Source organism: Rhinolophus hipposideros, assembly GCF_964194185.1.
Source record: "Rhinolophus hipposideros genome assembly, chromosome: 5".
Lineage (NCBI taxonomy): Eukaryota > Metazoa > Chordata > Mammalia > Chiroptera > Rhinolophidae > Rhinolophus > Rhinolophus hipposideros.
In genome coordinates, this window is record NC_138051.1 from 27,997,772 (window position 1) to 28,020,894 (window position 23,123).

The 23,123-nt window shown below is 56.1% G+C and overlaps 3 protein-coding genes across 15 annotated transcripts; 2 read left to right on the top strand and 1 right to left on the bottom strand.

The window, feature by feature from the left end:
- The first annotated feature begins 2,156 nt into the window (after positions 1-2,156).
- TM9SF1 (transmembrane 9 superfamily member 1) lies at positions 2,157-7,666 on the top strand. Of its 7 annotated transcripts, none has more exons than XM_081050478.1 (6): positions 2,157-2,728; positions 3,065-3,426; positions 4,201-4,822; positions 5,115-5,300; positions 6,180-6,453; positions 7,027-7,666. In XM_081050478.1, the coding sequence occupies exons 2-6, from the start codon at positions 3,082-3,084 to the stop codon at positions 7,418-7,420; spliced, it is 1,821 nt and encodes a 606-aa protein (XP_080906604.1). In that variant the 5' UTR covers positions 2,157-2,728; positions 3,065-3,081; the 3' UTR covers positions 7,421-7,666. The 7 variants fall into 7 exon arrangements, with proteins under 7 accessions (XP_080906604.1, XP_080906606.1, XP_080906605.1 ...); XM_081050480.1 differs by having other exon boundaries at positions 2,422-2,765; XM_081050479.1 differs by having other exon boundaries at positions 2,422-2,728; positions 3,050-3,426.
- On the top strand, positions 7,635-16,456 carry IPO4 (importin 4). Of its 6 annotated transcripts, XR_013993478.1 has the most exons (31): positions 7,635-8,099; positions 8,179-8,265; positions 8,365-8,444; positions 8,524-8,565; positions 8,986-9,115; positions 9,202-9,381; positions 9,623-9,688; positions 9,802-9,903; positions 9,985-10,068; positions 10,329-10,493; positions 10,593-10,646; positions 10,797-10,906; positions 11,193-11,301; positions 11,463-11,592; positions 11,798-11,911; positions 12,011-12,124; positions 12,374-12,494; positions 12,627-12,738; positions 12,848-12,963; positions 13,077-13,154; positions 13,235-13,292; positions 13,382-13,487; positions 13,580-13,773; positions 13,924-13,971; positions 14,343-14,468; positions 14,557-14,765; positions 14,868-15,000; positions 15,080-15,184; positions 15,299-15,454; positions 15,847-15,916; positions 16,044-16,094. XR_013993478.1 is itself a non-coding variant. In XM_081050472.1 (30 exons), exons 1-30 carry the CDS (start codon positions 7,761-7,763, stop codon positions 16,369-16,371), a joined length of 3,747 nt encoding a protein of 1,248 aa, XP_080906598.1. In that variant the 5' UTR covers positions 7,635-7,760; the 3' UTR covers positions 16,372-16,456. The 6 variants fall into 6 exon arrangements, 5 of the variants coding, with proteins under 5 accessions (XP_080906598.1, XP_080906599.1, XP_080906600.1 ...); XM_081050472.1 differs by lacking the exon at positions 15,299-15,454 and having other exon boundaries at positions 16,007-16,456; XM_081050473.1 differs by lacking the exon at positions 15,299-15,454 and having other exon boundaries at positions 14,563-14,765; positions 16,007-16,456.
- On the bottom strand, positions 16,378-22,690 carry REC8 (REC8 meiotic recombination protein). 2 transcript variants are annotated; one of them, XM_081050484.1, is made up of 20 exons: positions 22,438-22,690; positions 22,110-22,228; positions 21,947-22,015; positions 21,662-21,804; positions 21,501-21,576; positions 21,275-21,395; positions 20,151-20,235; positions 19,728-19,807; positions 19,408-19,495; positions 19,210-19,282; positions 19,037-19,128; positions 18,840-18,889; positions 18,365-18,499; positions 17,966-18,032; positions 17,715-17,866; positions 17,466-17,514; positions 17,151-17,217; positions 16,889-17,020; positions 16,710-16,816; positions 16,378-16,615 (listed from the first exon to the last, which is right to left on the bottom strand). In XM_081050484.1, exons 2-20 carry the CDS (start codon positions 22,163-22,165, stop codon positions 16,524-16,526), a joined length of 1,734 nt encoding a protein of 577 aa, XP_080906610.1. In that variant the 5' UTR covers positions 22,166-22,228; positions 22,438-22,690; the 3' UTR covers positions 16,378-16,523. The 2 variants fall into 2 exon arrangements, with proteins under 2 accessions (XP_080906610.1, XP_080906611.1); XM_081050485.1 differs by having other exon boundaries at positions 16,455-16,615; positions 16,710-16,811; positions 22,438-22,565.
- Between the last annotated feature and the right edge of the window lie 433 nt (positions 22,691-23,123).

Here is a 23,123-nt window from a genome sequence, read left to right on the forward strand (position 1 = left end):
CCTCAGTCTATCAAGATGAGCACTTACTTGTCCAGGGCACACCTGTGGTTAAGGGAGCCCACCCAGCCCTGCACACCTTCTGTTCCTCCAAGTAGTAGCTGGCTCCCAATAGGTAGCACGGTGACATCTCTGTTCTCATCACGAACAGGGGGGTAAACGAGTTCATTCGAGGAACATATATTAAGCTGCTTACTGTATACAAAAGCATTCACTGCTAGGTCCTAAAAATACCAAGCTGGATAAATGATAGTCTTCCTGTAAGGAGTTAGCAATTTCCAAGGGAGACAGACACATAAGAAGTAAAATAATAGTACAGTGAGATAAAGTGCTATAAACAAAATCTGGAAGATGTAAGGGTAGTCTTCATAGAGAAAGTAGTGGCGTTTGCACTGTTCAAAAGAAATCTCCAGGCAGGTAAGCAGAGAAAGGGAGATTGGGCAGTCTAGGCAGAAGAAACTACATGAGGCTTGCAGTCTTGAGAGAACATGACATAAAATTTCAATTTGAGGGGCAGCCGGGTGGCTCAGTTGGTTAGAGCGTGAGCTCTCAACAAGGTTGCTGGTTCAATTCCCACATGGGATGATGGGCTGTGCCCCCTGCAACTAAGATTGAAAACGGTGACTGGACTTGGAGCTGAGCTGCGCCCTCCACAACTAGATTGAAGGAAAACTTGGAGCTGATGGGCCCTGGAGAAACACACTGTTCCCCAATATTCCCCAATAAAATTTATTTTAAAAAAAATTCAATTTGAATACAGGATAGGATTCCAGAGGGGAATGTACCTAAAGAAGTAATTAAGATACAGGTCTGAGAGGCCTCATATGCCCAGCTTTGTTGACTTTATCTTACATACTCATGATGAAATTTCGGTGTAAAAAATACCTTGTGCCCAATCACCCATTCACTGAATGTCCAGATTTGGTGGGGTCCAGGTATTTATGTTTTTAGTAAGCTCCTAGCTGAATCTAATGCACACCAAAATTTGAGAACCACTGTTGCAGAAAATAGCACACCTTCAGAATTAAAAAAAAAAATCTTGCAGCAGCAGTGCTGAAAATGGATCCAAGGGGGGGGGGGTGACCAGGAAACTAGCAAGGTAGCTGTCTATAGGTACTAGCAATAGTAATTTAGGTGAGAGGAAGGGCCTGAACCAAGACTTCAGATATTCAGGAAATAAGCAGAGGGGGCTTGGTGGAACTGATCTGGGGGGCAGGGGTAACTGAGAAAGAGGCCCAGGTTTCTGGCTTTAGAGACCAGGGGACTGTCACTTAAAGACTATTCCAAAGCCACTCTAAGTTACTTTTCTAATTACAAAATTCATTGATTGTCTATAAAACACTCAACCCTGAACCCCCTACTTCCTGGAACCTCTCCTCCTGCGGGGAGGAGGGCTGGGTAGAGACGGCAGATAGGAGTAAATACAGGACTTTTTGGGCCAGAAGCCACTTGTGACTTTCTGCTATACTACTTTCCCCAGGAAGAGGGAACCTTAAGTCAGCTTCCTTACATGATGCTCCCAAGTGGCCAAAGGACAAGTCACTGCCCCTGGGTCTGACCCGCAGGGGAACTTCCGTAATGGCAGATTCCCTTAAAACAGAGCTGACACAAATAAGGGTAAACATTTCCAAAATGATGTGCAATACAAAATTAAGAGAAGCCCAGATACATATACACCAACAAATCAGAACAAAGACATTCAAGAGACGAACCTATAGCAAGATTCTTCACCCACAATTAACAATAACCCTATGAAGCTGCCCAACGCACAGGGTAAAAGGGCCGAGTTTCCGTTCCTCTGCCTCAGCCCTGGCTCAGGCCGGCCTTTCCTAGGGCATGGACGGGTCGTTGTACGGCCAGGAGGGCCTCCAGTGCAGCCTTGGTAAGATATTTTTATTTACGTGTTTAGTTTTTGGCGGAAGGCCACTTATGAGCGGTCGGTGAGCAGCAATGAGGTGAGATGCAGACTCCAGGACCCTTCTGCGGGCTGTGCCCTCGCTGCCCTGGCACAGCGACGCCCAATGCCTCTCGCCCGCCCAGGTTGGGGGCCATGAACCGTTCGGAGTTCGGCCTCCGCGGTCATGGCGAGTCCCATTCGTGCAGCCGTCAAACGCTTCGGGGCGTCCACGGGGTGTGGGCACAGCCGCTGCCCGGGTTCCGCGTCCCGAACAGTCACTGGGCGCGCGCGGCGGGCACTGCTCTCAAGGCCTCCGCCCCAAGCCTTCCCGGGGACGGGAGGGGGGCCCGGCTGCGCTCTCTTCCCCGGGGGGCGTCTGCGTCCTCGGAGCCAGGCCCTGACCGCAGCCCCCGCCCCGGGAGCCCACCAGCTCCCTCCCGGGTGCAGGACGGCGCTCCCCGCAGGCCGAGGCCCCCGCGGCCGAGGGCGGAAGTGCTCCGACTGACGTGTCCCGGGCTGCTCTTCCCACTGCCGGAAGGGCCCTCCGCCGCGGGGAAGCCAGCTGAGCCTTGCGGGGTCTCCGGGGCCGGGCCGGGCCTCCCGCCGTGGGAAGCTCATCGACGAATGCCTCAGAGCTGAGTGAGGGTTCCCTCGCGGACTGGCTGCAGTCGCTGCCATCAGGCACAGCCACGGCCGACCTCCTGGAAGCCGGAGTCAGGTCCTCTCCAGGCCGCCGCCAGCGCGCCGCTCTGGGGGAGACCCCCGCAGGAGCCCGAGGGTAGCTACGGGGCCTCCGAGGACGCTGGCGCCGCCTTGGCCGGCCCTTCCCGCGTGGTGAGGACCCCAGGGCTGCGGCAGGACGGTGCCCGAGGTGTGAGACCTCGTGGCGTTGCCATGGAAACGGGCTGAGGCGCGCGGGGAGGTTCGGACCAGGTGGGCTGCGGGAGGAGGGAACCCCGGGTTGAGGACGAGAGAGCAAAGGTGGAGTCTAGTTGTGGGGACAGAAATATGATGTGGTGTGGGGGTCAGGAGGTGGACCTCTGAGGGAGGGTGGCAGAGACCAAAGGGAGTCATTGCAGCCAGAGAGCATCAGTCCGTTTGAAAGGCTTGACCTGGCGTGTCATGAGTTGATGATCCTCGTTTCCATAACCGCAGGACTCCCCCAAACAGGTTCCGCTGCCTTAAGGATGACCGTCCTAGGGCACCCTCGAAGTTGGAACTGTCAGTGGTTGCCACTCCTGATGCTGCTGCTGGGCCCAGGTCATGAGCCAGGGGTGGAAAGTGTGACACACTACAAGGCCGGCGACCCCGTCATTTTGTATGTCAACAAAGTGGGACCCTACCATAACCCTCAGGAGACTTATCACTACTATCAGCTTCCAGTCTGCTGCCCTGAGAAGATACGTCACAAAAGCCTTAGCCTGGGTGAAGTGCTGGATGGTGACCGAATGGCTGAGTCTTTGTACGAGATCCGCTTTCGGGAGAATGTGGAAAAGAGAATTCTGTGCCACATGCAGCTCAGTTCTACACAGGTCAGCCTCTGCACGTGGGCTAGCGCTTAGCCCTCCCTCCTAGGAACTAATAACAGTGCCTCACATGTATGGTTTTCCAAGCATCTTGATAGAAATTACCTGATTCTAACTACAACCCCATGTGGCAGGCAGGACAGGTGGTATTATTTACATCCAGTTGATGAAGAAACATACTTGCTCAGAGGTGACTTTTTCAAGACTACATGGATAGTGAATTACGCAGCTGATGAACCCAGGGCTCCTGACTCCAAGCTTGTCTGCTGGTAATAAGGTCCCAGCTATCACTGCTACCTGTTAACTCCTTCCATACCTAACTCTCGGCCGTTTCTTAACTGGCTCCTTTACACTCTACCTATCTTCCCTGTCGTGCTTTTTTCTTAAGCAAACCTTATCATAGGGCACTGTTCCTTAATCTACACCAGAAATTCTTACACCTTGCCTCTCTCCTTTTTCTAAGCCTTAACCCTGTCAAGTCATACGTTCTCTTTTTGGAGACTCCCAACATACTAGGGTTGAAACCAGTGGTTCTCAATGGGGGGCAATTTTGTCTCCCAGGGGACATTTAGCACTACCTGGAGATACTGAGATGTCACTATTGAGGGATGCTACTGACAGATGAGAAGCCAGGGATGATGTATTTTACAATGCATAGGAACAGCCCCCCACAACAAAGAATTACGCAGCCCCAAATGTCAGTAGCACCAAGATTGAGAAACCTTGCTCTAACCCTATGCCTGGGGAGGCCTTGTCTGATTCCCGACTTGCTCTTTGTAGGTGGAACAACTGCGCCAGGCCATTGAGGAATTGTACTACTTTGAATTTGTGGTGGACGACTTGCCACTCCGTGGCTTTGTGGGCTACATGGAGGAGAGTGGCTTCCTGCCTCACAGCCACAAGATAGGACTCTGGACCCACTTGGACTTCCACCTAGAATTCCATGGAGATCGAATTATATTTGCCAATGTCTCAGTGCGGGACGTCAAGCCCCACAGTTTAGATGGGTTACGACCTGATGAGTTCCTAGGCCTCACCCACACATACAGTGTGCGCTGGTCTGAGACCTCAGTGGAGCGTCGGAGTGATAGGCGCCGTGGTGATGATGGTGGTTTCTTTCCTCGAACACTGGAAATCCACTGGTTGTCCATCATCAATTCTATGGTGCTTGTGTTTTTACTGGTGGGTTTTGTGGCTGTCATTCTCATGCGTGTGCTTCGGAATGACCTGGCTCGGTACAATTTGGATGAGGAGACAAACTCTGCAGGTTCTGGTGATGATTTTGACCAAGGTGACAATGGCTGGAAAATTATCCATACCGATGTCTTCCGTTTCCCTCCATACCGTGGTCTACTCTGTGCTGTGCTTGGTGTGGGTGCCCAGTTCCTGGCCCTTGGCACTGGTGAGGTGATAAAAATTAATCAGGAATTTCTCTCAAGGGTTAAACCTAAGCAGGTGGTTTGTTCAGAAAAGATCTGCAGATCTCTTCTGTCCAAGGTGAGGGGCAGACCTAAGGGATGGGGTGGCTCCAGCAAGGATGTGTATATTTTACGGTAGATGTTCTGGACAACAGAATTGTGGGATAGTATTTTGCTAGAGGCCTTGGGTCTGGGAGAAAGGGGGCTGATTCCTCTGGAACTGCCAGAAAACGGATAGGTGAGACCTAACACGGACTTTCCACTACCACCCTACAGGCATTATTGTCATGGCACTGCTGGGCATGTTCAATGTGCACCATCATGGGGCCATTAACTCGGCAGCCATCTTGTTGTATGCCCTGACCTGCTGCATCTCTGGCTACGTGTCCAGCCACTTCTACCGGCAGATTGGAGGCGAGCGTTGGGTGTGGAACATCATTCTTACCAACAGTCTCTTCTCTGGTGAGAACTGCCCTTTCCCTGGTGGGCCAAGTTGGGAATTTAAGTACATCATGAAACCTAGGATAGAGTCAGAATAAGGCTTTAAGGGAATAAAAATACGCAAAACAAACAATAAGAAGGCCATTCAGAACATAAGAATGCATTTCTTTTGCATAGTGAAAAATTATTAAGCCCTGAAAATATCCTAGGCACTGTGGTAAGCACTCAACATGCCTTCATCTCATCTAATCTTCACAGTAACTACGAAATAGATAATATGGTCCCCATTTTACAGATGAGGAAATTGAATTTCAAGCTAGTTAAGTAACTGGCCTGAGATTACACTCCTAGAGTAGTGAACCAGGTTTCAGACCCAGACAGTCTGACTCTAGAGCCCGCATTCTCAACCATTACATTGAAATAACACTCTTGAATTTATTCTACTTTTTTTCAGTTTTCTTATTTTGAGGGGAGCTACCCCACTCTAGCCTTCATGCCAGCTTGTCCTTTCAAAGTAGTTGCATTCTAAACCTTTCATATTCCCAATACTAAGGGTCTGATTTATATTCCATTACGTTACATTTGAACCAGGGCTTTCTGAAAACAGGGCCTTGATCCAAAGGAATGTCTCATGCCAGAAATGACTGATGCCACAACAGGACAGACCCTTGGAGGCACGTGGATTTGTGTCACTCTTAGATCATTATGTAAAGCTGTCTTGATCCTTAAGGATAATGGATAGGGTAGGAGTGTGGGTAAAATAAGGAACAAGAAGCAGGATATGAAAGGGTGGCATCTGCCTGGGGGCAGGATGTTTAACCCCTTTAGGTTCACTGAGTGGGTGCCCCCAGGGATGTAGCTCCTAGTACTGATTCTCCCTTTGGGGACCTATCCCTGCAGTGCCTTTCTTCCTGACGTGGAGTGTGGTGAACTCGGTACATTGGGCCAATGGTTCGACACAGGCTCTGCCAGCCACCACCATCCTGCTGCTTCTGACAGTCTGGCTGCTGGTGGGCTTTCCCCTCACTGTCATTGGAGGTATCTTTGGGAAGAACAACGCTAGCCCCTTTGATGCACCTTGTCGCACCAAGAACATCGCCCGGGAAATCCCACCCCAACCCTGGTACAAGTCTACTCTCATCCACATGACTGTTGGAGGCTTCCTGCCTTTCAGGTATCCTCTCTTTATTTCACGACCACCACTCTCAGATTCCTTACAACTTTTCCTTTCCCCACTCACCCTGTACCCTAACCCAATGTCAGTGATAATCTCTGGTTCAGCTGTAGCGTTAAGAGATCACTAAATGTTTCCCCTTTTATTCAAGCAGGACTGAGCTTGAATCAGTTCAGATATGAGGGTGTCTCACTTGTAAAGCTCTCCAGAGACTGATCCTTTCTCCATCTTCCTGGTTTCTGAATTTAGTGTCTACAGGTACCATGTTGGGCTTAAAGCCCATTTGATTCATTCAATTTGTTGAGTACCTCTGAGTGGCAGGCAGGTGATACAATGGAAAACAAAACAGACAAGATCCCCGAACTCAACCTATGAAAAACGTTCTGAAAATGAAAGCGGCTAATCATAGGTAAAAGAATCCCCATTAAGCCAGGAACTCCAGGGCACAGAGTGAAGTGAATCCACTTCCCACAGTGACCCAGTAACATAGAGGGGCGGGGGCTGCATTTTGGCCTGGCCCGTGCTGGCAGTGCACGGCCACGTAATGCTGTGTCTCGTGTCTTCTCTTCGCAGTGCCATCTCTGTGGAGCTGTACTACATCTTTGCCACAGTATGGGGTCGCGAGCAGTACACTTTGTATGGCATCCTCTTCTTTGTCTTCGCCATCCTGCTGAGTGTGGGGGCTTGCATCTCCATTGCACTCACCTACTTCCAGTTGTCTGGGGAGGACTACCGGTGGTGGTGGCGGTCGGTGCTGAGTGTTGGCTCCACCGGACTCTTCATCTTCCTGTACTCAGTTTTCTACTACGCCAGGCGCTCCAACATGTCAGGGCCGGTTCAGACAGTGGAGTTCTTCGGCTACTCCTTACTCACTGGTTACGTCTTCTTCCTCATGCTGGGCACCATCTCCTTTTTTTCTTCCCTCAAGTTCATTCGTTATATCTATGTTAACCTCAAGATGGACTGAGTTTTGGGTGGCAAAACTGTTGCTCTTCTCTCCCTTTCTTCATGTCCCATTTATCTCTTACCAACATCTCTTCTGATTGACTGAATTGTTGCCTTCCCCTTTGCCCTTCGGGCCTCCCTTCCCCAGAGAGGGCCTGGAAATTATAAATCTCTATTATATAAGAAGTATATATTTGAACTTTTTAAGTTGCCTTTAGTTTTGGTCCTGATTTTTCTTTTTTCAATTATCAAAATAAAATTTATTAAGAAAAAGGATCCTGTAGTTGGAGGGTTTGGTCTGGACATAGGCAGTCGAGCCCTGCGGAGGGCAGTGTGCCTTAGAAAGCCGGCTCGGCCGCGCAATGCCCGGAACTCGAGTTCTCCACGGAGCTTGGGCGCTTGGGAACTCTCGGCTCGAGGAACCTACATCGCCAGGGCCTTGTTTCCGCGGCTCAGCAGCGATCACCCCAACGGAAGCGGCGAAGCTGGAGCGCTCAGTGCGAAGCGAGTTGAATCACCCTGGCGACGGGACGGGCGCGGTGCAACGCCCTTTCCGCCGGAAGTGGGTTTCAGAACCTCCACGTGCTGTCCCTCCCCCATCCCGGCCGAGTAGCGTCGGCTCGGCGGCTGCCATGGAGCCCGGCGGCCTGGAGCAGATCTTGCGGGAGCTGCTGCAGCCAGACACGGAGCGCATCCGCCAGGTACGGGGCAGGCGGGGCCGGTCCAGGGCGAGCGGGAGGTTGCGGGAAAGGGCCGACTGTGACCCCAGCCTCCCCCAAGGCCACGGAGCAGCTCCGGACCGCTCTTCGGGACCCCGCGGCTCTGCCTGCGCTCTGCGACTCGCTGGCCTCGGCGGCCGACCCTCAGGTGAGGCTCCTGCCCCTTCCCGCCGAGTTTCCCACAGTATGCCAGGGGTCAAGCCGCAGTTCCTGCCCTGACCCTCACGTGCCTGCTTTCTCGTCCCAGATCCGCCAGTTCGCAGCGTTGCTGATCCGCAGACGACTGAGCAGCCGCTGGCGACGGCTCGGTGCGGAACACCGGGAGAGGTGGGCAGGGCCAGGGGCGGGGCGGGGCCAGGCTGAGATGGGCAGGCCGAGTACCAAACCCCTGCCACCTGTGTTCCAGCCTCAAGTCCCTGGTCCTGACTGCCTTCCAGAGAGAGACAGAGTAAGTGCCTACCCGCCTCTTCTCGGGATCCTAACTGACTCCAGGCTGAGAACCTCTCTCGGTTTCTGCCTTCTCTTTCAGCTCCAGGTTGGCACTTGGGGGGCGGGGGGAAGGACTTCAGTTTTACACCAAGAGTGGAGCAGGAATTCTAAGCTGTGTTGAAGACTAAAGTTCTTGAGAATGGGTTGTGATGGTATGCCAAAGGATGGAACTGAAATGAAGTCTGAGTGAGGTCAGGCTCACCAGATTTCACACCCACCATGCTGCTCATTTTCCTCTGAGCCTCTGGCATAGGTGTCCCAACTTGGCAAAGCCCCCACCTGGAGGTTTCTTTCCTGACCACGCCATGGAGGCAGGGCCAACATGTGCAGGAGAGAGAATTGGAGGGTAGGGGGTCAGGGGAATCTCTCCTGTTTGCAGGCACAATGTGAGCCTTAGCCTGGCCCAACTCGCAGCCACCATTTTTCGAAAGGAAGGCCTGGCGGCCTGGCCTCAACTCATGCAGCTTCTTCAACACAGTACCCACAGCCCCCATATTCCTGAGAGAGAGGTACTATCACATTGTTGGCGGAAGGGAGGGACCAAGAAGCTGGATAGACTGTGTAAGGTTTTCCCTCTCATCCCGTTCCTGGACAGATGGGGCTTTTCCTGCTAAGTGTCGTGGTGACCTCCCGGCCTGAGGCCTTCCAACCCCACTACCGAGAACTTCTTCGGCTTCTGAATGAGACCCTTGGTGAAGTGGGCTCTCCTGGGCTCCTCTTCTACTCCCTGCGCACTCTCACCACCATGGTCCCTAACCTTGGTGCTGGTAACGTGGTAAGATCTCACCTTCCCTGGCGCCCTGTCCTCGGGCCTTTGTGTCCTCACCCTTGCATGATGCAGAACCATTCAGATTCTTTCTTTGCCTTTTGCTCTTCCTAACAATTGAGGGGGGATACTGTGGGTGGCGGTGCCTTGGCTCCTCCGGTGTCCAGGCTTCGAGGAAGCTTCGGGCTTCTGGGGCCTGAGACTAGCTGCATCGTGCTTTCTGTGATTCGACTCATCCCGTATCTTCCAGCCTCTTGCGCAGATGTTGGTGCCCAAGCTCATCATGGCCATCCAGACTCTCATCCTTGTAGACGAGGTGAGGACATTTGGGCAGGAGCTCTGTGGGAAGGAGCACAGGACCATCTCCAGCCCGGTCCACTGTAGAAGACCATGGTAAACCTATGGCTTGTCTGTCTGTTTCTCTGGCAGGCACAGGCCTGTGAGGCCATGGAGGCCCTGGATGAACTGCTCAAGTCAGAGGTGCCCATCATCCCCTCCCACCTCTCTGCGGTCCTCACGTTTTGCCTGGAGGTGAGCCTGGGGTGGGCCCGGCCCCACAGCACGTTCTGGATTTTCCTTGTCTGTCTCTGATTTGCCTTAGTTTCTGGGCAGGTGGCTAGAAACATGGCCCTGAGTGATGCAATACGTGTACGTATTCTCTGCTGCCTCGGTGTTTTGGTCAACGTCAAGAGCAAGGTGAGTGCCCTCTGAAGCATACTACCCCACCCCCAGCTCCATCCCTCGTCTCACTCCTAGGGCTTTTTGACCATCTCGGGGTATCTAAAGTACCATAGCTAACGAATATGTTTAAGATTTGGTCTGGCCTCAACCCATCTCCTGGCTAGGAGATTGGGAGTCTCTTGCTAGACTCCTTTCTGGCCTGGAAGGCTGGAATTTTTAATGTGAGTCCATCTCGGAAGCAAATTCTCAGGGACACCATTCCACTCCTTCTCAAGGCCTTGCTGAAGAATCGTCTCCTGTCCCCTTTGCTGCACACGCTTTTCCCCATTATGGCTGCCGAGCCCCCGTTGGGCCAGCTGGATCCTGAAGACCAGGATTCAGGCGAGGAAGAGCTGGAGGTTGGGCTGCTGGGAGAGACGCCCAAGCACTTTGCTGTACAGGTGGGATGTCGGGCAAGGGCAGGGGGCAGGGTGTTCAGTGGCTGTAGGAGGTTGTGGGACTGAGGTGGAGTCCAGCAAAGTTTCCTTGTCATTTTTCAGGTTGTAGACAGGCTGGCACTACATTTGCCCCCCGAGAAGCTCTGTCCCCCGCTGGTAAGTGTGGCTTTGTCCTTCCCGTGCACCTAACTACAGGGATGCCTAGTCCCCCAGTGGCAAGGCTATATGGGCCCTGGTGGCTGTCGAGGACCAGGAATGGGCAGGCTTCTGTTGGGGTTTCAGGAGAATGCCTCGTGCTTCCCTTAGATGCCCATGCTGGAAGAGGCGCTGCGGAGCGAGAGCCCCTACCAGCGCAAGGCTGGGCTCCTGGTGCTGGCTGTGCTGTCCGACGGAGCTGGCGACCACATCAGACAGAGGTGTTTGTTCCCCTGTCCTGCGGTGAGGGTGCACCATGGGGAGGAGGACCACGTGGCCCGTGGCAGTGCCGGTCTGTTTGCCGTTCTTTCCTAATTATCAGTAGTGTTTCTCCTCTACTCTCGAAAGTGTCCTGGTTTAAAAGATAAATGGCTACCCCAGCTATGGGGACCAGGGGGTAGTACCCACCATCCAGTGACAGAGAAAGCCTTGGTTTTCCCAGGGGAAACAGGAGAATGGCTTAGCTTAGGGCTCTCAGACTGTGTCCTCTTGTCCTGCCCCATCCAGACTGCTGCCCCCACTACTGCAGATCGTGTGCAAGGGCCTACACGACCCGTCACAAGTTGTGCGCAATGCCGCGCTGTTTGCCCTGGGCCAGTTCTCAGAGAACCTACAGGTCAGCAGGGCTGATTGTGGGTAGCCACCATTTCAGTCCCACCCGTCCCAGGGACCAGCTTCCCCTCAGCTTCATCTCTTCAGCCACCCCTGCTACCATTGGCACTTAGGTGAGTGCCCTGCGGTCGAGCTGACTCGGGGCCCGCTTTCTCCTCCCCCCAGCCCCATATCAGCAGCTATTCAGGGGAGGTGATGCCACTGCTTCTTGCCTACCTGAAGTCAGTGCCTCCCGGGCACACACACCACCTAGCCAAGGCCTGCTATGCCCTGGAGAATTTCGTGGAGAACCTAGGTAGTGATGGCAGTTGGGGTGCGAGGGAGGGGATGAGCCTGTAGCTTTGGTTGAAAGGGGAGGGATGTGTAACCGCCCTGAACCATTGCCTGAGGTGGTGAGAAGGGTGTGGTGGGGCCAGGAGGAGGGTCAGCCTGGAGACAGCTGGGACCCCACAAGGTAGAAAACCCTAAACTGATTGTTAGAGGGGCACCCTTCCCTACAGGGCCTAAAGTGCAGCCCTACCTTCCGGAGCTTATGGAATGTATGCTGCAGCCTCTGAAGAATCCCAGCACGCCCCGGGCCAAAGAACTGGCTGTGAGCGCCCTGGGGGCCATTGGTAAGGAGAAGGAGGCCGGAGGTAGGGCACGGGATTCACCCAGAGGGCCTGTGGCAGGTGGTCCTGGGCCACTCCAGCTGACTCTGTCCTTTCCTACAGCTACGGCTGCCCAGGGCTCCCTGCTGCCCTACTTCCCCACCATCATGGAGCACCTGCGGGAATTCCTGGTGACAAGCCATGAGGACCTTCAGCCTGTGCGGATCCAGAGCCTGGGTGAGAAAGGGGCCCCCAGGCTGGGTTCCCAGTGCCAGGGAAAGGCCACTGCTCACCCGGTGTGAACAGCGACCTCCCCCAGGGCAGTGCAGGTGTTTTCCTTCTCATCGAAGGCATTCCCGTTGTACCTAGGAGAAGGTAGGATTTCTGAATTCCCCCCAGCTGCCACCTTTGGTCCCCCAGCTCTTAGCCCTGAGTCCTCTGGCATAGCTCCGCATCCCAGTGCTAACCAAGGCCTTGCCCCCACAGAGACGCTAGGGGTGCTGGCACGAGCATTGGGGGAGCCCATGAGGCCACTGGCTGAGGAATGCTGCCAGCTGGGGCTGGGCCTCTGCGATCAGGTAGACGACCCTGATTTGCGACGCTGCACGTGAGTGAGCCTTCACTTGCCCCCAGCTCACACCCCAGTCCTCTGGTCTGGGCCATAGATGTTCCCTGTCTCTCCCCCATCCTGTCTGGCTATAGCGGGCAGGACTGTACAGCTTCCACCTGCCTCCATCAGGTACAGCCTCTTTGCAGCCTTATCGGGGCTGATGGGTGAGGGCCTGGCGCACTACCTGCCACAAATCACCACACTCATGCTGTTGTCACTGCGTTCAACCGAGGGCATCGTGGTAAGCAGCGAGTGGGTGGGCTGGGCCGGTGGGGAAGGCCAGCCTTGGCGCCACATTTCTCTCCTGGGCCCAGCTGAGCCCGAGTCCCTGCTATGCCTCCTCTGGCCAGCCTCTGTACGATGGCAGCAGCTCCTTCCTTCTGTTTGATGACGAGAGCGATGGGGAGGAAGAGGAGGAGCTCATGGAAGAGGACGAGGAAGAGGAGGACGACTCAGAGATCTCAGGGTGCGGAGGGGTGCTGTTCTGAGTGGTCAGAGGAACCCTAGCTTTGGACAAGGGCCCAGGGCCAGCTCTGAGCCTGCTGCTGTCTGATCACTGCTGCCTCGGCCCCTGACTAGGTACAGTGTGGAGAACGCCTTCTTCGATGAGAAGGAAGACACCTGCACTGCCCTGGGGGAGATTGCTGTTCACACCAGGTGAGCACCGGTCCTTCCCTGGCAGGCACTGGGAACCCCGCCTGGGAGCCCCTTCCCCATGGCCGTGTGTCTGTCCGCAGTGTGGCCTTCCTTCCCTACATGGAGAGTGTCTTTGAAGAAGTGTTCAGAGCTCTGGAGGTGAGTGGGCAGTGGGTGGAGTCTGAGGGCCAGAGGGCCTGTGTTTGCCCTGCACACAGCAGGCACCTCTCATCCCCCTTATCCCACAGTGCCCTCAACTGAATGTGCGCAGGGCAGCCCATGAGGCCCTGGGTCAGTTCTGCTGTGCGCTGCACAAGGCCTGTCAGAGCTGCCCCTCGGAACCCAACACTGCTGGTAAGAAGCACCGCGGCCAGGCTGGGGGCTCTGGAAGCCAGGCAGGGGGAGGGGCAAGGCCTGACTGGGGCTTCAGCCAATCATGTCCCCAGCTCTGCAGGCTGCCCTGGCCCGGGTGGTGCCATCCTACATGCAGGCAGTGTACAGGGAACGGGAGCGCCAGGTGGTGATGGCCGTGCTGGAGGCCCTGACGGCTGTGCTGCGAAGCTGTGGGACCTTCACGCTGCAGGCCCCTGGGAGCCTCGCTGACCTCTGCAACATGCTAAAGGCTGTGCTGCAAAGGAAGGTGAGCAGGCCAGGTGGGCTTCGGGGCGAAGAGGTGGCTGGGCCCTAGGTGGGGACGGTCGGAGACTACAAGTCCAGCTCCCTCTGCCCCCACCCCATGGAGAGAAGTGGCAGGAGAGCCCAGGCTGAGCCGAGCTACCTTTTCCTGCAGACAGCCTGCCAGGACACTGACGAGGAGGAGGACGACGACGAGGACCAAGTGAGAGCAAGGGGCCAGGGACCGGGCACTCTGTCTGGTAGTGTCCACAGCGCAGGGTGGGCAGTGCACCTGGGCTTGGCCGGCTGGAGCCAGGGCTGCTCAAGATTGGAATGGCTCCCAGTGACACACTGTGCTCCCACTCAGCAGTGGGGGTTCATGGAAGGCTTCCTGGAGGTGGGGATTTGGGGCGGGCTCGGATTGATGGGTGAGAATAGGAGGGCCAGGAGCAAAAGCTGGGCTCATTGGGAGGGACCAGTCCTGTTACCCAGGGCAGCCCCCATGGGGACCACCTGTGGCAGTGGAGGCGTAGGGTGGCAGGTGCAGCAGTCGCAGCTGGCTCCGGTGATCTAGCCCCTGACCTGGTCCCACAGGCTGAATACGACGCCATGTTGCTAGAGCACGCTGGTGAGGCCATCCCTGCCCTGGCAGCCGTGGCTGGGGGAGACGCCTTTGCCCCCTTCTTTGCCGGCTTCTTGCCATTACTGCTCTGTAAGACGGTGAGTGCTCCATCCGCTGGCTTCGAACCCCATTCTGCACAACCCACAGTCCCAGTTCCCGGCTGACTTGCACTCCTACCCCTGCCAGAAACAGAGCTGCACAGTGGCAGAGAAGTCCTTTGCGGTGGGGACGCTGGCAGAGTCCATACAGGCCCTGGGTGCCGCGTCAGCCCAGTTTGTGTCCCGCCTGCTCCCCGTGCTGCTGAGTGCCGCCCGGGAAACAGACGCTGAGGTGCGGAGCAATGCCATCTTCGGGCTGGGCGTGCTGGCCGAGCACGGGGGCCGCCCTGTCCAGGAGTATCCTCGGCTGGTAGAAGGGGCTGTGGGGTTGGGGGAGTGGCCCTGGGGTGGGGCAAGGACAGTTCTGCCATGTGTGCCTGTTCCTTGACTATGGGCCAGACACTTCCCTAAGCTGCGGGGGCTCTTGTTGCCCCTCTTGGCGCGGGAGCGTCATGATCGTGTCCGTGACAACATCTGTGGGGCACTCGCCCGCCTGCTGATGGCCAGTCCCACAAGGAAACCAGAGCCCCAGGTGAGTGATGGAGGCATTGGCAGGGCCAGGAAGCCGACGAGGGTGCGAGGCACGGGGCCAGAGCCATGTTTGTGTCCAGGTGCTGGCGGCCCTGCTGCACGCCCTGCCACTGAAGGAAGACTTGGAGGAGTGGGTCACCGTAGGGCATCTCTTCAGCTTCTTGTACCGGAGCAGCCCTGCCCAGGTAACCCCATGCTCCCTTCTCGTTGATAGGCAGGGTTGGCATCAGTTGTACTGACACAGACGGATGGTTTAAGCTGCCCTTGACACTATACTCTGTGTTCTCATTGATTGGCAGCCAGGCCTAGCATCTGAGAGGAAGGGCTTCCCCTCACCACAAAGCGCGTTTCCTCAGGGAGCCTCCATTCTGCCTCTGGTCTGAGCCAGCGTCACAGCTTTCCGAGGCTGATTTTCTAGAGCCAGTCTCCCTCAGGCTGCGCTCCGTGGAGCTTGGGTACCAGTCTGGGCCACGCTACCACCCATTGCAATCCAAGCAGCTCTGCTTTGTGAATGAGATTTATCTGCACCGAGTGGCTGGGTTTGGACTGATGTCCCAGTGTTCCTGTGTCTGTCACCTTTGTCGTGCACCTTTAGAGACTTGTGTTAGTGGAGCCCTTGGGTGCCTCAGCTTTTGATCGTGAAGCCATGATTTCAGTCATCTTTGGTCCCAATCCCATCTTCAAAAGAAAATCATGGGTCCTTCTCATGTGTCACATTGTCCAGGATGCCTGTGAGTCAGTTTCAGGCCCCAGCAGCCTGGTGGGAGACCGCCCCTCCTTGGCCCGCAGCACCCATCCCAGCTCTGGGCCCAGGGGTGCTGCGGCCTGAGTCGGCTCTTTCCCGCAGGTCGTAGATGTGGCTCCTGAGCTCCTGCGTGTCTACAGTCTCACTCAGGCTGACAGCAGGGTCCCAGCAGGTGAGGGTGGCAGTCATGCGGAGGGAGGGTCGGGGAAGGCGAGAAGTGGCAGGGCTCCGGGGCCTGGGGCAGATAGGGATTACGGGCCAGGCCCCCCTGGATCTCTCCCTCTTCACTCTCCACCCAGACACCAAGGCTGCACTGCTGCTGCTCCTGACATTCTTGGCCAAACAGCATGCCGACAGCTTCCATTCAGCACTGGGCTCACTGCCTGGCGACAAGGCACAGGAGCTCCAGGCCAGCCTAGGCCTCACCTAGACTGCGGGCTGCAGCGGGGCCAGAGGAATCAGCCTGCCCAGGCCCCGAGACCCCCTCCCAGCCCAGTCCCACCTCGTGCCTTACCAAAGATTCTGGGCCTCATACCCACTTGGAGTCCCAGCCCTGCTTACTGCCTTACAGGGCTGTCCCTGGGGATGGGTCTGCTATGCTGTGGGACAATACAAATGGACTCGTGACAACGTACTGTAATAAAGGCGGTTCATTTTATGCTTGAACAGGAGCTCTGAGAGCAGGGAGGATAGAGATACATGTTCAGAAAGGAGGCAGGCAGGGTCTAGTGACGCAGGACACGGTATGCTGTAGCTGGTGTCTTGGCAGCCTTCTAAGTTTAGCCACAGTGGAATCGGGGCCCTGGCTGGATCAGGAGGCGCCCGTATGGCTTCTCTTGTTCAATACGAAGGATCTGCTGCATTGCGAGCACTGGTGAAGAGGGGAAGAGCGGCTGGTCGGGGGGGGGGGTCCCTACAGTGGTCTCTGGCCTGTGTGTCCCCCCCATACATATGTGCACACTCACCCAGGAGCAGGTAGAAGACCCGGGCAGCCATCCAGCGAGGGCTGAGAGGTGACACCAGGCTGTTGAAATCTGGCTCCCTGTTGGCCTGCAGCTCTAGTGCCACTGCCCTGCAGAGGTCGAGAACTGTTAGCTGCGGCCCCAACCTGGGGCTACCCCACTGAGGCACTCCCTCCCGGTACCTGTGCACGGCCTCAAGGGAGAGTAGCTCAGGCTCTGGGGGCAGCTCCAAAGGCATCTCCATGGGTACCTCAGGGAGTTCAGGCACCACGGGCAATGCAGGGGGCTCTGGCTGCTCCGCCTCAGCCCAAGCCCTGGGGGAACATGGGAGTCAGGTGGAGCAGGGAACTCGCAGCTGTGACAGTGACAAGGGACATACCCATCCTCGCCTCTGCCCCACCTGGCCAGGGCTGTGGCCTGAGCTCACCCGATCTGGCTGCTTACCACCGCTCTTCCGGGGGAACAAGGATGGTGCGAGACTTCTCCTCTTCAGCTGCTTCTAGGGAGAGCTCTGTTGGGGAAGATGAAGGGCCTCAATGGGTCTGCTTGGGTCTGAGCAGTTGTGACCTTGGGGCCACCTGGTCAAAGTGGACGTCATAGCTGTTCAGTGACATTACCAGTGCCCAGGAGGGAGAACTGAAGAGAACCACTGCTTCCAATGTTAAATGCTCCCTCTGGCAAACTCAGCAGTTGGGGTACCAGTTTCCTCGGACAGTGGTTAAGGTGGTAGTGTCCACCACCCCTTCTCCAGGTGCTTACCTGAAGACAGCATGAGGGGCCCACTGGGCTCCTGGGCCTCCCTCAGGACCTGGGGATGAGAGAAAGAACTAAGCCCACGAGCAGCACAGAATCAGCAGGGTAAAGCAGTCCCCGCCCTGAACTGGCCTTGGCTCCGGGGCAGCACGCACCCTAACCAGTGCCTAAGACCTGGTGCCATTGGCTCACACGGGCAGAAGCCAGACTGCTGGAGCTCGAGCAAAGCTGACAAGTCCTTCAGAAAGGAGTTACCTCAATATCACTCGGAATTTCAGCCCTTCTCCTTTCCTCCTCGGCCGCTGCCTCCTCCTCAGGCTCCAGGGGTGGCATCCGCCTGAGTGCTTTTGGGGGTGGCTCGGCACAGCGGGTCCAGAAAGCCAGTAGTTCTGGGGGTAGCCAGCCAGCTGGGTGGGGACAAGGTGGCAGCAGGGACAGGGTTGGAAGCACGAAGATCACTAAGGAATATGGTCCAAAGGTCCCACACGCCAACTCCCACCACTCACGGTAAGTTGGGGTTTGGAACAGCTCCGTGGGGCTTCTGACGGTCCTCTCAGGAGGCTGCACCTTTGGCTGCATGATAGGGAAGGCCGGAGCCCAGTTAGGGGGGCGTCACTCCGCTGCCCCTTCACCTCTGCAATGCCTTATTCCAGGGCCTCTGGCCTTCCAACTCTACAGGCTCAAACCCCTTCCTGCTGTGCTCCTTGCTAAAAGGACTTTTAACTGGTACCCATGGATGTGCTGGGCGGGGTCACTAAAAGGATGGAGAGTTGTATGTGCAGACCCCAAGGCATGCACTCTGGGGAGTGTTCCCAGTGCTTCCCCAGGAGTTTAGAAGGCCTACCATGCACCTGCCCTGGGCCCTCCCCGCCTCCTATCCCCTCCAAAACCTGGACTGTACTCACACACTCCCAGCAGTGAACTCTGGGTTGCAGTTGTTTCTGGAAATTCTCCCGGGAGATCTGAGTCTCCTTGTCCCAAAACAATAACTGGCGGCGGCGGCGGGGACGGCGAGCAGGTGGGGAGACAGGGGGCCTCTTCTGAGTGGAGAAGGGAGGTAGGGGCAAGGCTATCCATTACTCTTTTTTCTGACATCCTGGTGGACTGCAGACCGGCCCCACAGTGCCACCCCAGAGGCACCCTGGGAAAGGGCTGGGATGGGCCTCCAGGAGCATGCGCAGCTCCTACCCTGCAGGAGCATACCCACCTGGAAGTGTGGTTAAATAAACTGCGGTATAGGGAGGGCCACCCTTTACCAATTTGCACAAATGCCTGTGTAAGCTAGTAGTAGCCTGGGGCTTGGGGAAGCTGAACTTGGGTGAATAGCTCTGCAAGAGGAGAGTGATGAGAAGGAAGAGGCTTGGAAGGGCTACTACTCACCTCTGGGCTGAGTGGGGCCGGGAGACGCAGCTCCTTCGGGGGCGTCACCTCTGCAACAACATAGGCCCTGCAGGGCTATACCCTGTACCCTCGCAGCCACCCAGGCAAGGAGCTCAGGTCCTCCCTTTAGCAAGTGAGAATGCAGGGCCCTTGTCTGCCACAGGTGTGCAGGTAAGTGCCCCAGGCATGGTACTCACCAGCAAGCAGGGCCTCGGGCTCCCAGACTGCTGGCTTCAGCTCCTCTAAGGCCAAGACCTCACCTGGAAGTGGCTCTGCTGCCCCTTCCACCCTGAGGGGAAATGGGCAAGAGAGATGAGGACACTCCTCCCAGCACTGACCCCCTACCTAGTCCAGGGGTTCCTGCCCTTACGGTGCAAGAGCTGGAGGTGAGAGCGAGGGAACAGTAATTTCCACTTCCAGGGCCCGGGGCTCCTCCTTGGACACTGTAGAGAAGATAAGGGCTTAAGAGTGCAGAAGAGAAGAGATGGGAGCACTGCCCACGCCAATTGCCCGTGCCCGGGGCCCGACTGTCCAGCACCGGCCAGACTACACTACTGGATAGGCCTGCCTCGTTCCTCCAACAAGATAGCTTCATCTTCCTCAGCAATGAGCAGGTCCAAGTCTCGGCGGCTAACCTCTGGGAGGTCCCGTTCACCCTGTCGTGAGAGGAAGAACAAAGAGAGGGGACTCAGTTCCATTTCTGAGAAAAGGAAGTGGGTCCAGGAGACTGAATCTGAGAGGCATGCCACAGGACTGGGCTGAGGAAACCCACTGGGAGTGGGGAGAGGGGAAACGGAGACAGAGAAGGCAGAAGTAGATGCAAGGCGGGATGGGGCCATCAGAGGTAGGACTTGGGCCTCAGGCTCTGTGTGCAGAGGGACAACTCACCTCAATCTCCAGTATGTGTATGGGCTCCGCCTCCCGGAGGGTGATGGCCTCAGGAGACAGCGCAGTGACCAGGGCCCTGTCTGGAGAGGCAGGAAAGTCATACCAGCCCTTCAAGTTTCCGCACCCACGTGCTGAGGCAAAAGCATGGACTCTGGAGTCAAGCCAAACTGGATTCCCGTCAGGCCCAGGCCAGTCACTGGCCATTTGACCTGGGATATGTTGCTTAACCACTATGGGCTTCCCTTTTCTCACCTGTAAGATGGGGATAAGAATTCCAATCTCATAGGACTCTTGTGAGGCAGTGATGGGGTTACACACCGAAAGTGCCCCTCACAGGCCCTGGCTTTTAGGAAAAGCTCAAAGATAGTTATTTCTTCAGCTCTTGGAGTTTCCTATGCCTGAAAAAAGGCCCTCTTTGCTCACCTGGCTTCCTAGGCTCTGTAGGGACTTCAGGAGGAATCTCCTCAGGAATTCTTTCTGGGGTCACAGCCTCCAAAAGGTGTCGAATCTTTGGGGAGATTGGGGACAAAAGATAAGGTTCAGCTTCAGCCTCCTGCTTTCCCACTCTCACAACTTTAGCAGACAATGGACAGTAATGACCCTTTGTGCCTAATTCTTATGGCACTGACAGCATGCAGTGAACCCACTCGTCATCTGGTCTCCTTTCCTCCTGTTTCTGCCCTCACAGCACCCGTCCCCCCGTCAGTTAGGTAGCCTTTGTCAGTGTGTCTGTACAAGAAGCACTGTGTCCTTATATCAAGTGGTGTGGGGAACAGAGGAACAGAAAAGTCTTGGTCTTAAGGAGCATATGGTTTAGTGGGGAGACAAGTTTGTATATGACCCCAGCAAGGGTCAATACAAAGAATAAAAACAAGGCCCTAGTAATGTGCTGAGTTCCAGAATAAAATTTGGTTCTGCCTGGGAGTGGGATAGAGGCTTCATTGGAAAGGGCAGTATTTGAACGAGATCTTAAGGATATGTAGGATCTGACTAGTAGAGAACAAGGGGTGAACATTAAGGGCTAGGAAAACAGCACAAGCAAAGAAGTGAATGTGGCACCTTTGGGCCACAGGGGCCAGACTGGTATTTGGGAGCCAAAGATGCCCAGGGGATGTGCGGAGATGTCTGGACCAGGGCACAGAGAGCCCTAAATGCTAGTATTCTGTTTGCAGTGGGGAACCACTGGAAATGTCGTTGAAGGAAGGGAGTCACACTGTCTAAGCTGCAGGGCTGACAGGAATGTATGGAGGGATTGAGTAGGGAAGCCCAGTGCTGAGGAATGAGGAGGACCTAGATTAGGGCCTCAGCAGTGGAAACAGTGGAGATGAGTGGGGACAAGAGCTGTCTCTAGGTCCTGAGTAGGTAGGTAAGTGGAGTGGGCTTGTCTGGAGGGGTCCATTATGACAGTCCCCTGGCACCAAGTCCTACGGGGCAGAGCTGTGGCAGGCTGCCTTCCCCTAAGCCAGTGTCAGACTGGCACGGGAACAGCACCCCCTTCTGCACCGTCATCTCATCAGTCGGAGGTGTTCCAGGGGAATGAGCCCTACCTGAGGGATATCGAAAGGGCTAGGAAGTCTGGGATCCACTGACATCATCCCAAAAAAGGGGTCTGGAGCATCTTCCAGGGTCTCCATCATGGCCAGGCCGCTAGGAAGCAGCAGGCTGGGTCTGAGAGAGAGTGTGGCTGTCACTGACTGAAGCTGTGATGGGCTGACGCCTCGCAGGGAGGTTCTCCATCAAAGGCTGGGTGGTCTGTCCCAGGGGGACACTCACAGGTCAGTCTCCACCATATCTATGCGGATCTGCAGCTGGGCACGGTGTAGACGCTCCAGGATGTGCTGGATGTCCTCTGTGGGCAGGAAGGGCAAGGTAGAGCGCCAGGCTAGCTGAGGGCCACTCAGCTCTGCCCCACCTCAGAGCCTTCCCAGCCTTACCTACGAGGTACTGGCATTGTTGTGAGTAGACCCGGATCACGCCGATCTGGAGCTGGGCTGACAGATAGAGCGAGAAGCGGGGCCGCGGCAGGCCGGCCTGTGAGGGTTGCACTCGTACCAGCACGTAATTGAGGATTTCCTCGCTGGGGGGGGGGGGAGGGAAAAAAACGCACCCTGATCACCAGTGCGCCTGCGCGGAGAACCAGTCCCCAAAGCCTTGCCCACCTTAATTCGCCCCCTAACCCACACCAGCACTAGGCCGCTCTTCCCTTTTCTGGGCCTTACCAGGTCTTCACCACGTTCACCTTCAGGTATTCGCGCTTCACTAGCCGGCTGCCGCGTGTCGCTGCCAGCCTGGATGGGGTGGGGGTGGGCATGGAGGGGAAGCCATCAGGAGGATCCCGGAGCACCCCTCCCGGCGCGCCCACCCGGGTCCGTGAGCCCTTACCAGATAGTGGCGAAGCAGCCAGTGTGGCGCTGAAGCACGCTGGGATAGTAGAACATCGTCCCTCTGGGGCTTCACTCTCGCGTCTCCACCACTCCGCGGGGCGGCTCTCAATCCTGATTCTTTAGGGCAAGGGATTTCCCAGCTCAGGCGGAGAGAAGCAAGGATTTGGGCAGGGGGCGCTGCGGGGGGACCCACAATGCCCAATAAACGAACCATTGAGCACACGGTGGACAAGTATTAATAAAAGGACACGCAGACTGGATATACAGGGACGCCTCTCTCCGTCGGCCCTGAATGTTCGCACGCCACGTGGGTGCTTCGAACTTACTGGATTCAGGTCGGGCTGCAGGCTGGAGATGCAGAGAGCCTGAGGAGAGGCCGGGGCAGCGGTCTAGACAAGTCCTCAGGGGTAACGGCTGCCCTCCGCGGAGATGCCTGGCTCTGGCGCCTTTGCACTCAGCGTGGGCAGCGGCAGTCTCCCCAGGCCGCCCTCTCGCAGAAAGAGACCTCACCGCAGTGAGCAAGCACTCGGGTGCTCTGCGTCCCGCTCCTCGTTAGATGATGGCGGCCCCGAAACAGCCAATGGGAACAGGGGTAGGCGAGGCAGTGCTCGTTCCAAGGCGCCGAGCAGGCGGCTGCGGGTCCAGACGACAGGGGTCTCTCGAGGCAGGAGCGAACCAATTGGCGGAACCCTGCGAGCTGACGGGCTTTTGTGAGGTGTCCTAACCAATGGGCTCTCGTTCTCTCTTCTGGTAACAAGGTTTCCTCGGAGGCGCTTCTCTGACGACCAATGAGCAGGGAGCAAATCTCAGCCTCTCTGTATCCAGCCTGGTAACAAGGACACTTCAACCACTAGGGGACGTCAGGGTCATGCCTCCGACAACCTGGGGAGCGAGAAGGGAGTAGGAGGCACGCCAGCTGGGAGAATGAGAGATGCTGGCGAGGGAGAGGGGGACCCAATCTTACCCATAGGAACAAAAACCCTCACACAGGGTGAGACAAGGCTGCTTCCCT

What these genes read in the sequence shown, in the direction of transcription:
- TM9SF1 (XM_081050477.1), top strand. Translation starts at nt 3,025, where the DNA reads ATGATCCTCGTTTCCATAACCGCAGGACTCCCCCAAACAGGTTCCGCT. An exon ending in TGCAGCTCAGTTCTACACAG is followed by an intron (nt 3,427 to 4,200) that starts GTCAGCCTCTGC and finishes TGCTCTTTGTAG; the next exon opens with GTGGAACAACTGCGCCAGGC. An exon ending in GGAGGCTTCCTGCCTTTCAG is followed by an intron (nt 6,454 to 7,026) that starts GTATCCTCTCTT and finishes TTCTCTTCGCAG; the next exon opens with TGCCATCTCTGTGGAGCTGT.
- IPO4 (XM_081050472.1), top strand. Translation starts at nt 7,761, where the DNA reads ATGCCCGGAACTCGAGTTCTCCACGGAGCTTGGGCGCTTGGGAACTCT. An exon ending in GCCTTCCAGAGAGAGACAGA is followed by an intron (nt 8,566 to 8,985) that starts GTAAGTGCCTAC and finishes TCCTGTTTGCAG; the next exon opens with GCACAATGTGAGCCTTAGCC. An exon ending in ACCTTGGTGCTGGTAACGTG is followed by an intron (nt 9,382 to 9,622) that starts GTAAGATCTCAC and finishes CGTATCTTCCAG; the next exon opens with CCTCTTGCGCAGATGTTGGT.
- REC8 (XM_081050484.1), bottom strand. Translation starts at nt 22,165, where the DNA reads ATGTTCTACTATCCCAGCGTGCTTCAGCGCCACACTGGCTGCTTCGCC. An exon ending in ACAATGCCAGTACCTCGTAG is followed by an intron (nt 21,577 to 21,661) that starts GTAAGGCTGGGA and finishes TCCTGCCCACAG; the next exon opens with AGGACATCCAGCACATCCTG. An exon ending in GATATGGTGGAGACTGACCT is followed by an intron (nt 21,396 to 21,500) that starts GTGAGTGTCCCC and finishes ACTCTCTCTCAG; the next exon opens with ACCCAGCCTGCTGCTTCCTA.